Genomic DNA, 16,676 nt, shown 5'->3' on the forward strand with positions numbered 1-16,676 from the left:
CTGTGAAGAACTTGCCCTGGCATTAGATTGACACTAGCTAGTGCTGTAAGTGGCAGTGTCAATGAACAGGGACATTTCAGTTTTGCACACTGACCGTTTGAGCGTTCTTCAAGTGTTCCTCGGGCCAAGGTCGAGAATGCACGTGCAACTAGACTTTGTAGACTGGACCAACAAGTCAGAGTCTACCTAGCTTCGAGGCCATGTTGCAGAGACTCGGCATTCGTTCCAGACACACGGACTTGACAACAATAAAAACGTGTTGTACGTACTCTGTCCGTAGGGCGTGGACAAGAACGACGTTCTACCAAAGTCCCGGACAGGCTAAGAGCTCGACATTTCGCTTACATGCACGAAAACGAATTGGTGTCAGTGCTCTTGGCAACAGCTGCTCGTAATACGTACCCTTTTCTTCTTTTCTTCTCTCAGAGTGTGAAAAGAAATTCACACATCGAGTGTTTCACTAATCAACACTGCCTCGCAACTCATACGATGCAAGGAAACAACAACATCATCATATTTTTGAGTTGTATTACAGTTTCGGGGCTGGAACCATGCATGTTATTAAGCTCAGGGATTAAGCACTTCGCAGACAGCTCGGGACCGAGAAAGTCGGTTATGACCAGGATGCTGAGTGATCAGCAACATGAATACCCATACTGCTGGGTTGTCGTTGTACATGTACGACTCACAGAGACCAACATCCCAGCACTTACACCACGACGACTCAGGAACACATATTCAACGTTAAATATGAGTTTGTTACCAATTCCAAATTCCGCGAATATTCTCTAGTGCGTGCTAAGGTTCCCCCGGCGCCGGAGTTGCCGTTAGAGCTACGCTTGTAGATATCTCGAGGTACGTGGTAGCGTAGAATAGATGGACATAGCGGTCGTGAAACCAGACCAGGACCCTTGTTCTCGAAATCCTCGGGAGGGGGGTTACGGTCTTGCTTTGACAGTGGAGGCGAACGTCAACTGCTAATGGGAACTAGTTGATCTTCAACATACGGCCAGCATGCGTCTCGAGCCTTTAATGCCGAGACCAGGTAGTTTATCTAATATGATGACATGGACATCCTGTCATGATGTTTGTTAGATGGAACTCGCCGAGTCAGGCCAGATGAAAGGTGCGCTCTAGCTTCATTTCATCATTGCTTGGTATTGGAGGATTGGCCGATGAAACTTGCAGCACTGAAGACAGCACTCCAATTGCAACTGATTAGCGAATCGGGATAATCACGGCGTTATGGAGAAGCCATGATCTCCCCAGGCATTTGCAATAGGCATCAGAGTTTCCAAGATCCGAGTCCAAGTCTGCCTTGCCCTGTGATGTTGGTTCTTACGCCCACCCTCGGACTCGGACATCATGCACAAGCCCTTTGATACCGAAAAGGCATCGATCGTCTCTCCAGGCAGCGACATAAATAAATCTACGCCGATTCAACGAGCTGCAGTAGTAGCTCCGGATCAACTGAACACCCAGTCTGGTCCGCGTCAACGCCCAGCCCAACTAGAAGATGAAGACAACAGCATGTTTCGACCAGAGGATATCGCGGTGTGATCTACTATGTAGTGCTGTTAGGGATCGCAGCCGTTTCGTTGATCCTTTTCCCTAGGGCTGTTTCCGGGGAATTTCTATAGAGTCAAGGAACCGTGGCCTGTCTGAAACATGCGTGGCGTCCTCAAATTGTGTGTGCGTGCTTTTGGTTTGACGGCTCTTTGAGTCGATGTCTTAGCTTTTAAACTTGTGTCAAACGAATGGTAGGGTGGGGATGCCGCGCGCGTAAGTTGTTAGTTCAGTGAACAATACCAGACACTACCAAGCTTCAGACCAGACGTAAGAGCTCTCTGAGACTAGTTCTTGTTGGCATCGTTTGACTACGTTTCTTGCAGGTTATTAGGCTCATTGCAAGAATAATTTTGGGCCGGTTGATAGATTCTCTAATTGTGCCACGCTCTTGCATACAAAACGGGCTGAGCTGTCTCCAGACGGTTAGCGTTACCCCTAATTTGGTTGGAGCTTGGCATGAATCAACAACTCATGAGTGTTTGTGTACGTATGTATGTCTGGGATCTAGTTATGTATAACTCGTAATGATAGTAACAGGAGAAGAAGCGCAAATCCATGGGTCAAGCTAACATCCCGTGCCAACTGATGATATCTTGGACGTAGTGTGTCTCCACTAACGGGATGCTCGAAAAGACAGCCGTCGCGGAGGCGAGATAGACAGTTGTGTTTTATGATCCGTGAAAGGATTTTGTATCGTAACTGGCAAAGTGGCTCAAATTGACATACATGATCTTTCTTTGTGAGGGGGAAGAATTGCGACGTTTGCTGGCTCATCCCGCTTTAGTCACTGTCCGAACTTGCATTCTGAATCGTGATATCAACAGAGACCCGCACGTCAATTTCTCGAGCGCGTCATTCTCGGTAATAGTGACGGTGAGCAAGTATATGCGCATGTAAGATTTGACACGAGTGAGTGAGCTGCCATGCAGGGATCCCGTTCTATAGCTATTTTTGCGACGTCTCAAAGCAAGCGAGTATAATGGTAAGAGGCTGTGTAATGTTTCAAGCGAAGATGAACAGCATCACCGATGAACCAACCGTGGTTATTCATTCTGTGAGATGGATCTGTGCGATTGCCCAACTTCTCGAGATGTGCCAAGTCCGATTCGATGATGCTTGAGCCATATCATCTCTTGGGGGCTAAAAGTGAGCAAAAACTTGTAAACCACGAGCAACGTGATGAAGTTTGTCAGCCAGCATAGACCTAGAAGACGGTCACACCTAGTGTTTTTTTGGGTAAAGCTGTGGTTCAAGTGAATTCTTCCGATTGGGTCCAAACAGTCGGGGGCCAAACGCTAAGGCTGTTGATCCACGTCAATGTCCTTTTGTCCCACTGCGCCCTTGGGGCCAGGACGATCCCCGCTCCGCCTCCCGTTGGCAAGTTTTTGCGCGCCTGTCATCGATGTAACATCGGCGATTGGGTTGATTAGACGCTTCCGGCGCTGTGGCCAATCAGAAACGGGTCTGTACGAGCAGCTGTATGCCAAGCTTGAAGAGCCCAAGCCACCATCTGTTGTCGGGATACAGGTGGAGCTACCAGTTCAGCGTTGCACCCGCCCAGGGCTGTCATGGTGCATCGGTCCGATGCATGCTTGAGTCCGCCATTCTGGATCTGTCATTCTGGTCCAAGACCATATTAAGCTCTCAATAGTCGTTGATCTGCAAATCAGAATCGACCGAGAGTCCTAATCAGGGCCTCAGTGATGCTGTATATCAACGACGAGAGAGGCCTAGACAAACAATCGTTTCGAGGCGAATGTCATCACTGCGCCAAAGCGACCTGACACCGAGTGAGAGCGACAAAGAGATGGAGGGTATACAGATTCCCGGTGATTACCCGATTCGGAAGTCTGATTTAATATAGACTTTCGCGCTTATTACAGCATATGGCAGCCCTGTGGTTGCTTGCATGAGCCTATTTCTGTCACCTGCGGCCTGCGTGTACTGCGTTGTAGGTATGGACGTACTGCCACCGATATGTGTGTACAGTGTGTTGAGAGCAGGTAATTGGACAGCAAGGTGCCAATGGGGTCAAACGTGTATAGTAAGCAAGCCAGGGGACCCCTCTCAGGAAAGGATGAGGAAGTCGAAGCGATCATGGGGCTATGCTGTGCGTGATAATGATATCCATCCGCGTTGGCGATCCTAGGCTGTTGTGTTACATTCTCAAGGTATCTTTGGGAGCGGGGGGGCCAGTTGAACGAAAGCGACGATGATAAACACGGACAGAGTCAGAGAGTCAAGCAAGCCCTGAACCGTAACCGTAATACAGTAAGCAGGTGGGAAAACTGCCGGGTTAAGGCTGTAACCCATCCCGGCTGATATTGGATTAACGTTAGAAGCCAAGAGTCGGCCGCCCACTGGCAGGGACCAGAAGAGAAAAGGCCCAGATCCTGTCGCCATTCAATTGCGCGGCAGCGGGGAATTAGGGAATAAGGGAACAGGCGACATGGAGGCATGGAGGCATGGATCGTTCATCCTTCTAGCGCAGCATCAGTTAGTTGGGTTGGTTTGGGTTGGGTTGTGCCTGCCTGTCAATGGCGTCTATCCGTAAGCATGGCATGGAATGGATATCCGTAGGTCAATTGCACCTGCCCTACAGAAAGTCGACAGCACCTTACAGAGCACCCCTACCGGACTTAGGGTGCTCCTCCCGCATCGCTTGTGCAGACAAACCCATCCTAGGCGCCAAAAGCGGAAGGCGTCTACGATTTGGCATGCACCCGCTTCTAGATCAGAGACTCGAAATGGCTGCTTTGCAACCAACATGTCCACGGCACTGGATTCCGCGAGTCATCCCGACAAACTTCACCACACAACACGGCATTCGATTCAACGGCATGCCTAATTAGCGGGCGCGTCTTTGAACGAACCCCCGGTCGATGGGTACATCAGGGCACTACATTCATTACCTGCGCTGTAACTTACAGCACTGTTACTGCTACTCTGCCGTAATCTATATGGTCGCATCGAATGAGGGTACTTCCGACCACCCTCCCCTTTCCCCTCTATACTACCTACCTACTACCTACCATCTACCCATTGTCTTGCCGTTTTTCCTGATCCTTGAATCGCTCGTGGACCGCTCTTTTCTATCGTGAGCCCGCGACCTTGGCCCTGGATTCGCTATCGACCCGCCATTTTCTGTGTTCACAGGACCGTCGGCCTATCTTATCGCTTAATTTTTGACTGGCCTGCCGAGACACCCAGAACTTACACAACGAACCATCCTTGGCAGAAGACAGGCGTCAAACTCTCTCGGGACTTAGCATGGCCGCGTTATTTCCATAGCTAGTCTAACTTGAATTTGACGATGCAGGTTGAGATTCAGAGTTGGTGAGACTGCGTGGCCCCTACAGTGTGCCTGGGTAGTCTTGCTTGGCGAAGCGGGAGCAACATTGTATCCCGCTCTTTTCCTGCTCAGTCTATTGGGTCGGGACTGTCTATATCATTGGATTGGGCCTCAGAAGGGAGCGGATAACAAGATGCGTTTTCCGCACAGCCAAGGAGGCGGCTCCTTCTCGCCTATGATGGCTATTCACTTGTCGAACATGAACAGAGAAGCGAAGCGCAAGGATCCGAATCCTACGGATTTCTCAGGATTCTTCCCGCCTCTGTCCTGCCGCCTCTCTGTACATACATGCATTTCTGCTTCCAAGGAAACGTTCGACAACCGTTAACCCGTAGACGTCAGTCAACTGCCGTCTGCAAAGCATAGTACGCATGGCTTGCGTGTCTTTGCTTTTCACAGCGTGCCAAACCCAATGTCCAAATATTAGACACGATATACAGGCTGGCATGACATACCATACACGATGCCTGGGATAAGAGAACAACGATAAATGTCAATGATGTCCGTATCTCGGCCTTGGGACCACGAGACGCATACGCGAATATAGGCGATTGTTAGGTTGATACGCAGTCAGATACCAGGCGAAACAAACAACCTTCCCTCAAAAAACAACCCGAAGCAAGCAGAACAAGTCACTGACGATTCTGACGTACTTTGGACCGCGTCGCGCCTCTCTACCCTTTCATCGCTCGACAAAACTGGTCTGGTCAGGTATTATTCCAAAATACCCGCCAGGTGCGGCTCCTGCTCTAGCACAATCTCAAAACCTGTCGGCTGTAGTCTCATAATGCCGGCGGTCCTCTCTTCACTTGGGTTACAAGTAGGGAGTGATTGATCCATAGGCCCGCTCGACTTGGAGGTGGAAGACAGAGCCCACCCACTTGGATGGTGCCTTCAAGGTGGGTTAGGTGCGCGCGCTCTCTCCCACTCGTGCCCCCATGTCAGCTAGCCGTCGTATGGGTACCTCGATGGCCTGGTAGGGCAATCGACATGGGTCCTAAACACACTGCTGGTCAACTCCAAAAGAGCCTATCAATGGGTGCTTCTTTTTTTCTTTCCCCGCTACGCCCCATACCAACGCCGTGACCACCACAGGTCCCTTAGACGATGGCTCACTTAGCTACTAAGTTAACGGATCTCTCATTTCCAACACGCCCCCCCAGTCCTTCATACTCCAAGCTTTGCTCTTTCCCCCATCACTCTTCTTCCCATGGTGCCACTCCCGCAATCATTTGTTATCCTTGCCAACAGCATGTTTCCTTATTGCTCAGCGTACGCTACACGCTCCATAGCACTGCAATTCAGACCCTGGTCATGTACTGCCCTGCACCCATGGCTCCATGCCACTCCAGTCTTCAAGGAGGGTTCACTGTCAGTTCCTTCACTTCGTCATGCACGTTCAACGGAAGGATAGTGTACTGCCCTCTTCATATAAGTCGGCATCCTGTCCCTGGTCGTGTTTGGGGCTCAGAGCTCCATAGATAGATCAACGTTTTAAACCAAGCTTCGATACTTTCTTCATCCTAAACAACTACACAAGGCATTCTTATAATCCCAGATCCCTTGCCCAGCTCACTTATTAATCGCATCGGCACCTCACATCAACAACACCCAATCTTTTATCATCGGCTTCATAGCTTCTCGCTTTTCCGTATGTCTCAATCCGAGTTTCTTTACCTTCCCCCGTCCCCTCCATCCTCAGTCAAGATGGACTCGACCTCAACAGAAGGAAACTGTGACAACATGAGCTCACCGCCCGTCAGATCTATTGTCAGTAGTCAGGTCTCTGTTAGCGGAGAGTTTGTACTCGGCTCGAATATCAGTACCTCGCCACAGACTCACACACTTGGGCTATCCCACCAACCTTCGGCTTCCTCGCCAAACCATTACTCATCACCCACCCCCTACCTCAACACGTCAAGCGCCGAGTCTTCTTATCTACCCACACCTGCCTCTCAATCATATTCTCAGTTTCCTACGTTGGCTTCAACCGGCGTTGACTCAACGTGGAACCATTCAGACCAACTGCAGGAGGGGTCCAGGCCATCTCTTCCCCATTCACACCAGAACGAACACCATTTAACATCAAATTGCCGCCCGTCAGGAAGATCAGCCAGTATGAGGTACTATCACTATATACCCTAACACTAAGACAGGCACTAACATTGTCTCTTAAGTACTGTTGCTATTCAGTTCGACCCTGCTTTTACCATGGGACCAAGATCAGCTTTCACATGGCCAGGTTTGCAACACTCATCTTTATCTCACCCACACAACACTGACTGACAGCTTGTCAGGTCCTATCGAATCAGGCGCCTCTGGAAGTAGTTTGCTGAGCCCTGGGCTGTCTTCAATGGGTCATGTTTCCCCACAGTCAAGATCAGTTACATCGAGCCCCCCTCGATTCACTCTTTCGACGGACCAGCGAGAAGTTAAACGACAATCAGACCGGGCACGCCGAGACTCGAGGATTGTAAGCAGAATGCGCCGTGCCAACAGCAACTCCTATGTCGACTCCTCATCGTCAACAATGGGGCTCCCCAGTACGACAGGTGCCATGAGCATCCCAACTTATACCACTGCTCCTGCACCCGTGACTCTTATGAGTGACACCCCGACTTCAATGAGCAGTTCAACATACCTGCAGTCTTACAGCCCAACCCTCGAAGACCAACAGCCTCCTTCAGCATCAGTATACCCTTCTGCTTACCCACAAAGCTTGTAGGACCCCTGCATATATAGGGCGGCGCCCGGACCATGCTAATCTGCGATAGACAACCCAACTACAATATGCCCGTGGATTATGCATCTGTTTATGCCGGATCAAATCAATATAGGTATGCAATTAATCTTCTCATGTCCAATAATTATATCTAACCCATGAAAGTGCTCGATCACCACCACTGCCTGTTGGTCAGGACGTCGGTTTTATGTACCAGCTGCCAGCCGTTACGGGCCCAGGAAGCGCAAACTCGCAAGATGCGGGACATGTGAGAGTGGTGCAAAGCCGACCGAAGCCACGATGCTGGGAACATGGGTGCAATGGGCGACAATTCTCAACCTTCAGCAACTTATTACGCCACCAACGAGAGAAATCAGGACAGGCCGCCAAAGCATCATGCCCTAATTGCGGAGCCGAGTTTACGAGAACCACTGCACGAAACGGACATCTCCTCCATGACAAGTGCAAAGGTCGACGAAACTCGTGAGACATCTGCTCTCAAAAGCATCGGGAGAATACCTGATATTATTATTACTTCAACATTCGGGAGCTCTGCCTCAAACTGAGCTGCATTGGACGTTTGTTGCTTATCATTTACTAAAGGCTGCAATCATTAGCAGCGGTGCTTGGATGGATCGGCGTTACATGTCTTGGGTCACTGACTAAAAGGCTTTTGGGGGATACACGGAACGACTTTAGCCTTGGGGTTGAATCTCACAATAAACCTAGATGGGATGGTTGTTGTCGTTAACAAGTGCAGGGCGACCAGGAATGGTACGCATCATGAAGCATGTTGGGATGGATGTCTATTGAGGCAAGGGCATGCAAACATTGGATTGCCTCCGGAGCATATTGGTTGCGGAGTCTGTTTTGAGCAAAATATGGTGCTCCTTCTTTTCACCAATACCCTACGAGATGTTGGTATGGAGTTTTGTTGTATTTATTTTTCTACACTTCTATGTAACACTTCTTTCGATACAATAGAAAGAGCTAGCAGTATTGCAAGCTTGTCTACCACACAATACCTTTGCCATGGCGCTTGAGATTCCGGTACGGGCGGACAAATGGGCGCTTGGCTGTCACAGTGAGATTCGGCGAACTGGCAACTAGGGGGGCACTTGTTGGGTTGTGTTGGTCAAGGGTCGTGCTAAATTAGACCATAGCACGATTGTATGCAAGCAGTTGAGAAGCATGTTAGCGTCAAGACCTGCAAGTCTGTTTTGTTCTAGGTCATGGTAAATTGTACTGTTTCCAGCAGCTGCGTGGCTGATGTTACACTGGCTGGGCAAATTAAGCATGCAAGAATCGAACGAGAGGACCAGTTTGAAACAGGCCGAGAGTCCAGGGAAGAGGACGGGATGCCCCAGACTGATGGGAAAGGCAGTCCATTCGAGTGGTAAGAAAATGATCGTCGCGGCACTCAAGTCAATCCCTGCCACGTCCAACTAGCTCCAAGGAAATATACATCCAGGGCCAGTTTAGTAAGCTAATAAATGACTTGCCTGGTTGGGTTGGCAGCACAGCCGCGCTGCAAAAATAGCAAGGTAGACACAGCTAATGTGGGCTGCAAATGAGTGATATAAGACTGTAGGATCAGTACTGCCACTTGGATGTCGAACGATTCTATTTACAGATCAGAAGTCTTAAGGCACAGTAAAGAGTCTCGACAGAGATAAAGAGCATAGAGGAACGGTTGCTGTTATGCATGCGCACATTGGTTGACATGGTTCTCAGGAACCGGTAGAGATATTAGACCGTAGGCCCGTATCCGATCCCGCCTCGGCCCCGAAAAGAAGGACCCCCGAAAACAGACTTGGACAAAAAGACCGAAGATTTGCAACGTCCCCCCGGCGTCAGTTGGCGAATGGCAGCTCGGATCTAGTCGGTCCCAACGGCCGACCGGCGCAACCACTATCGTCCGCCCAGCAGGGCTCAGGCTCGGTCTCAGTTAGGACAAGCGATCCATGGAAATGAAAGAAGCGCCCCCCCTGGTCTTTGGTTGCGTGCGTTGGGTGGACTCGTTTTCTGGACTGCGTGATACAGCCACCCCCTGGCCCGTGAGGAGAGAATGTCATTGCTGGCGCACCCCCACGGCATAGCATTGGCATGGACATTGGCATGTGCATTGCATGGGATCTTCTCTTGAAACGGGGGGTATAGTGCCAGCCGTATGGTTTCTGGAACACACAACTCGGTTTCTGGCACAAGCTGAGTCGAGCCTAAACTTGCAGTACCCTGCCTAGAAACATAAGCATCAGCACCAGCGGCCGCGATGGATGTGATTAAGGGAAATAGAGTGGGAATGACTGGAAATAAGGCCACAGGGCTCAAGGCTCGATCACCACTCTATTATCTCAACGTCTAGTTGCTTGTTTTAACTAGGATACGCGAGATAATTGGTTCTCGAGTTAGCTGGTACGGATAGAGTCCTTTCCGTTGTCCAGAGTAGTTACTCTTGGTAAGGTACCTAGGTAGGGCTAAATTACAGTGGAGAAATCATGTACTTTTCTCTCGAACGCAAGGATGTTTTCTCAGTATCCTCACAGTCGGGACAGCTCCAAACTAGGAGCGATATTTGCATCTCCAGAGCTCCGGGCAATTCATAAATTGACACTTATCAGGTATATCTAGAGTAACCTGAGAATTGATATATCATTAGAAAACTGACAGAAAAGAATAGTAATCAGTCCATATATCTACGACGTCACAGCCCCCAATGACATTATTACTGCAACGTTAGACAATGCCAATGCTACTCTATCGTTTCTTTTTGTCTTACTCTTTTGTACACATGCGTGCATCTACGTGGTCCATCACTTGTGGTGACTGATGCAGCAATTGAAACCGTGCGTGACCACGTCGATGGGTCAACCACCAAGTATTGCAGTGGATCGGATCGTCGCCAACATTTGAACAAAAGACTCGGACCCAAAACTCATCAGGTCATGTTTCCTTCCTTTTTCGGATAACTCCCTATGGTTAGAACTTGAGACCTAACAACGCGTGCATGTCGCTTCATCCTTGACAACTTGACTGTTGCTATCATGCTATAACCCGGTTTTCCTAGGCTGAATCTCGCTGATTTGCTTTTTTAGCACAAGAAACTAACCATGATACATGTGGTAGGTACAGGTAGGGCACAGCAGTAAATGTTTGAAGAATCAAAGTCAGACATGAACCGTTGCAGAATGTTACCCTGAGCAATATGGCAAGGCATAACAACTCTGGATAGGGCTGGGAGAACCGGGATTTGACTTCCAATTCAGAATAATATAATCCAAACGTGGAGGTGGATATGTGTAGATTAGCATTGGCTTGGCTCGATAGGGGGAAATGGCACGGAGTTATGAGCAGGAGCAGAAGTTGTTCCCGCGTTTTCCCTTTCTTTACCGTCCATCCGGATGCAGGTACACAGACACAGACAACAAACAATGAACCAGCATAAGGGCTTTTCAGGTTCTGGGGATTCCGAGACTCCGAAGGCCTGGGTATTGTAAACAGTAAAATGTCATTTTCTCCTTTATTGAAAGCTACCTAGTTGAATCAACACTCACACCGGAGCATGAGGACTCCCCGTACCATACGCTTTTCCTTTAACATGCTGTCTCGGCGAATTCAAGTGGGCTAGGTAGGTAAAATGATATTAGAGTAAACGGAAAACTCCGTTATGATCCTACACCATAAGCGTAAAGTAGCAGACTAATTTCCCCGACCCGTGTGAACAGTCTGAATCCCTACTAAGCGAACTTGTTAAAGCCAAGCAAGACAGGATAGGATAAAGCTAACTAGCGAAAAGATCGCTCGCTTTTCTATTGTCCGGCCGGATCGTTTAGGCCTACTCCATCCGGATAGTCTAATAGCTGGGTTCAAGTCCATGCAGCCAAGTAAAGATGGCTACTCCAATAAGCAGCATCCCAGCAGTCTCAATGCATCAAACCATACTCAGAGCCGCGATTTGTTATTGTACGTCTCGGCCAATAAGGTAGACGAGGCGATCTCGGCTGAAGGTCTTAATCCGTGAAAGATCCATGATTGTCTGTCCTTATCCTTCGGAGCCGGACCACAGAAACTCATCGGCCGAGTCGGACATGATTTCACTTTCGCCAAAATTATGCCCCTGATGAGAATGCTTAGCTTATTCCTCCCTAACCAGGATGTGATCTGTCTGTATGTACGTACTCCGTATCCTTAGCATAATTAGATGCTCTACTCACTCCTCCCAAGCAACACCAGGGATCGGACTCTAAACCATCCCTGGACTTTGATATAGGTATTTGATCCTTTGTGGCTGAGTGGCGATGAAACTCGGCACATATGTTCGCAGTTAGTCAGTGCCAGTCTGCCTTACTCGTCGCACGTACTTCAATTTTAAACCTTTGGCTGTGGGGCTATGGATCAAACACGAAGATCTGACATCAAACTGCCGACATCAAAGTCAATCTCGAGAAGCCATCTTGTCCTAGTCAGATTCGATGATGAACTTGTTGGTTGGCTCTAGCTCTGGTCGAAACGCCAGCTAGTGAAACGCCTAGGCGAGAAAGTTTTATACCTTATCTGAAACGCAGTAAACAACCTCTGTAGCAGACGAAAAAAGCATTGGTAACTCTGGATACGTATCTAGTCGCTATCACCGTTGATTCCATCCGGTTAGACGGTTCATCCTCCTGGATCCATTTAAGCTCAACACGGTAAATCGTGTAAGTGAGTCGGCCGCCTTGATCTTGATTGGGTGGGCCGTCCAACGTCAAAGAAGCAAGTGCAACCCGTCATACCTCCACCCCACAATGGAAGGTGCTACGTCCAGCACGTTACGTAAACGGCAGTTACCCGGTGCGAAGCCTCACCCGCCTTTTCGTCTTTCGCACGCGCTAGCAACAACCACATCAAGTCTTTTGTTGACATTCTCACCCCCTGCCTAGACCACGCTTTTATTATGCCACAATGGCCATGACAGCGTCGAGATATCGAGCGCGCAAGCAAAAGGTCTTCCGGTCCGTTTTTCAGACCGACGTTTCATCACCCACGCCTCGCTCAACGCCCATCGCTACCTTCACGGATCAAGGCGCTGCCTTTGGAGGTCCCCACGCGTCGTCATCTCAACATGCTCCTCCCCCACCGCCACCACTCTTTCATGAGACTCTCGATCATGCTGATGACCAAGTGAGGTGGGACCGGGCATGGCATACTGTCACTTCCAAGATACAGCTGCCGACTTCTGTGGCCGTCGAAGACTCCTTTGGGACCTTGCCACCAGAGTCGCAAGAGGTTGACTTTAGTGTTCGTGATTCTATCGTCTTGCTTCTCGACTCTGCCCGCTTATTGCCTGAGGCGACTCACACAGAAGACATTCTACTATGGCATACGCATCAAGTACGCCAACACTTTGTTCACCATGTCATGCCTCTGCTGGCTGCTTGCGCCAGCCAGGACGATCAGACACAAGTTTTGCTTTCGAGCATCTCAACCCTTGAGGCAGCTCATAGACAGTATCACTGGGGGTTGACTCTCATCATGCAAGGCTGCGAGGACGACGCTTCCTCAAATGCAGCATTCTCAAAATTCTGTCGAGATCTGCATGCTATTATAGGCAATTCTCTAAACCAAGGCCTGACTGATGCTCTGACCAGTGTCTTGCGACGCCTTATCCATCTTAACCTTGGCATAGGGAAGCGTTATGATGTATCTACATCAGGCTTAGAGTCACAAGGAGATGATTCTGCAGCCCGCAAAGAGCTGCTGGGTCTCTTAGAATCCCTAAAAAACGTTGGTCTAGTAGGGGAGAAGTTCCAGGTCCTGTTTGCAGAAATCATGGATGCTAGCATGAAAGACTTCATTCGGATATCATACTCCGGGGTTTGGGAAGTTCCAGAGCACTCAATGACGCCATCCGCCAGTATCTCTTCTGGTTGCCTAGGTCATCTTTCAGAATGGGTCGAGAATCAATACGGGCGTCTCGCTGTCGAAGTCTTCAGCCGCCTTGAAACGCACATCGCGTGGAGTGATGTTGAGTGCTGGAAGAATATTGCGATAGGACGCCTTGCAACACTACGAATTCAGGAACTATTTGACATTGCCTTGGAGTGGCCTGAGAGTAGAGGTGGCCTTGAAGATCTTCGTCTTGCCGTCACAACACCACAACGCCGTCTTCAACTGACTGACGCCTTCTCCACAGCCTTGCAGAAGCGACTCCTCCATCCCGGAAGGTCGACATCTGATATCCTTCAAACTTACATCTCCATGATCCGGACGTTCCACGTCTTGGACCACTCTAAAGTCCTCCTTGACCGTGTCGTTCACGCTCTGCAGCTGTATCTCTGTCAAAGAGACGACGCTATTCGAATCGTTGTTGGTGGCCTGCTTTCCAACCCCAGTGATGCGGATACAGAAGAAGGAAAAGCAAACCTGGCAGAGCTAGCAGTACTGCTTAACGTGGCCTCCCAGCAACAGAGGCGCCAGGTTGAGGATGGGGATCTTGATTGGAACGATATGACCTGGGTTCCTGACCCCGTGGACGCAGGTGTGAACTACAAGAGACCGAGAAATGAGGACGTCATAGGCACTCTCATCAATGCACTTGGTTCTCAGGATATCTTTATCAAAGAGTTCCAGCTGATTATTGCGGAGCGACTCCTCTCAGATCAGGCAACGTTTCTACAAGAGACGAAGGTGTTGAGCCTTCTCAAGAAACGGTTCGGTGAGAGTGCTCTACAAAACTGCGATGTCATGATGAAGGATATCCAAGACTCGAAGAAAGTCGATGCAATTCTGGGCAGGAACATCCGGCAACCTTCGAACGATCCGGGGGCACCTGTCTATCATTCCAAAATCCTATCACGACTATTCTGGCCTAGTCTACCCAAAGAGCCGTTCACAGTACCGGCGCCTGTCACGGAAATGCAAAAGAGATATGAGCAAGGATTTGAACGACTCAAGACATCACGTAAACTCAACTGGCTGGACCAGCTGGGTTCGGCAACTGTCAAGCTCGAGTTTGAAGATCGTTCAGTGGAGCTCGAATGCAAGACATACGAAGCTGCAGTCATCTACGCATTTCAGGATGAAAACAATGAAGGCGAGTCTGGTCCTACACAGCGGACTTTCGATGGGATATGGCAGCAACTCATGATCGATGAAGATCTTCTTGCGCTTGCCCTCAAATTCTGGGCCTCTAAGCGCGTGATTCGCGATATCGGCAATCGAACGTATGTGGTGTTGGAGAAACTTGACGATGTAAACGAGGCAGGAGACGCAGATACGCCCGACGATAGTCACGATGTTGGCGGCGGCCAACCTTCTCCACGCAAGCCCAAGATCGATTCAAAGGACCAGGAGCGACGCACCGTGTACTGGCAATTTATCGTGGGCATGTTGACAAACTCAGCACCAACTATGCCGCTTGCACAGATGTTGATGATGATGAAGATGCTGATTCCCGACGGCTGTCCGTGGACTAATGAGGAGCTGCAAGAGTTTCTAGCAGAAAAGGTGGCGGAGAATAAGTTGGAGCTAGCTGGCGGGAAGTATCGTTTGCCCAAGAAATGAAAACAGGATACGGATACTTGGCTGTAAGCAAACACCTTGTGGTCAGATTTTCATGCCGGGCTTCGAATGAAATAAGTCCTATCTGCAGTGTTACCTTCTCCGAGGCGATGGTGGAGGTATAAGCGTGTGCTTGCAGCACGTACCAGCAACCCAGGCCGGACGGAAGCCCTTGTGAGCCGGGACGAATGGGCTAGTAGCAAAGACTTTGCATCGTTTGGCAATATTATCTGTCTCTTGCATTGGCGAGGTGTGCAACAGAGACGTGTAGCCAGTATAGTAATGAGGCCTTGCCTCGCCATGAGACAGAGTTGGGAAGACAAGGCCTGTTTCCGAGCTTCGTAAATAATCGCAAGGTTTCTGCATTGATGCATGCCTTCACGCTCCCACATGTCGTGCCCGGGGGATGGTCATTTATGTATCGGCTGTGCGTTGTCAGCTATTGAGCCGAGACCGGGCAACGAAACAGAATAGGAAATAAGCACAAAGATACCAAAACGAGCCAGCTCTGAGGGTGTGTCTACTTGTCAATAATAATTGATCAATAGAGATGGCGAATGAAATGTTTGCGTATGACGATACTTTCCGTGTCCTCGAGCTTGCTATGTTACCGATCCCGTCGACAAGCGAGTGCTCCAATGACATCTAAGCAAGAATCAAGTCGAATTCTGAGGCTCTTTCTAGAGCGTGACTTGATTCGTTTTGTAGATTGAAGTGGCTGGATGCAGTTGTCGAAGCTTTAGGTGATCGCAAATCCCATCAAGTTGTGGATGGACGAGTTGAAAGGCGCATAAGAGGAATGCTACGTGTCTAATTTCAGACTCTGTTGCTGTACTTTCAATAACTGGTGGAAGAATTCAAATAGAAAATTGACCGTAAACTTATTCCTCGTATCTTAAAATGGTTGTCATGATTGTTGGTGTCTTCAAAGACAGACAGAGTTTCGGATATTGAGCCACTTTGTCGCTCATTCGCATGGGTAGGATGCTTAAGCAGGTGGTTGAGTAAGTACCACGCGACAAGTTCCTGAACATATAATAATCAGAAGTGTAAATTACACAGTGGCTATTTGAGGTAGTAATATCGCTCTCCAGGAAATGATATATTGTGTAGGTTTCTTCATGCTGTGCGGTGCTGTGTTTGCTGTTGGAGTAGGTATCCGCTCGGCTGTGCTGTCAAGGAAACATATCTGATACACATTTCATTTATGGATACCCAGGCCGAGCAACTATCTTTCGCTGTCTGCTGCAGGAAGGTTCGTAAAGGGAAGCCAATGCTATGTGAATTTATGACGAGCACCAACAACGATATGTCATTTGGCTCTTTCTTTATTCTGATGCATTTTGCGCAACGATGCGGCTGGCCTTGGGTGGAAAAAGAGACTTTACTGCATCCGGATAGGTAGGACCCTTTTTATGTGATTATGCAGGTTTCCTGCTTATTGTACTGAGCGACATATCGAATGCCTGCAGCTAGACTTGAATGGATTTTTGG

The 16,676-nt window shown here is 49.1% G+C and overlaps 2 protein-coding genes across 2 annotated transcripts; both read left to right on the forward strand.

Annotated features, from left to right (window-relative positions):
* Nucleotides 1-6,574: 6,574 nt before the first annotated feature.
* Nucleotides 6,575-8,209, forward strand: FGSG_01045 (uncharacterized protein; the record flags this gene model as incomplete). Its single annotated transcript, XM_011318499.1, is given in 6 exon segments — nucleotides 6,575-7,044; nucleotides 7,099-7,163; nucleotides 7,219-7,642; nucleotides 7,696-7,758; nucleotides 7,809-7,911; nucleotides 7,919-8,209. Coding segments are annotated over 6 exon segments (1,416 nt in total).
* A 4,375-nt stretch (nucleotides 8,210-12,584) lies between these two features.
* Nucleotides 12,585-15,185, forward strand: FGSG_01046 (uncharacterized protein; the record flags this gene model as incomplete). The annotated part of the gene is made up of 1 exon (XM_011318500.1): nucleotides 12,585-15,185. One exon carries the CDS (start codon nucleotides 12,585-12,587, stop codon nucleotides 15,183-15,185), a length of 2,601 nt encoding a protein of 866 aa, XP_011316802.1.
* Between the last annotated feature and the right edge of the window lie 1,491 nt (nucleotides 15,186-16,676).

This window comes from Fusarium graminearum, chromosome 1, assembly GCF_000240135.3.
Source record: "Fusarium graminearum PH-1 chromosome 1, whole genome shotgun sequence".
NCBI classification, from domain to species: domain Eukaryota; kingdom Fungi; phylum Ascomycota; class Sordariomycetes; order Hypocreales; family Nectriaceae; genus Fusarium; species Fusarium graminearum.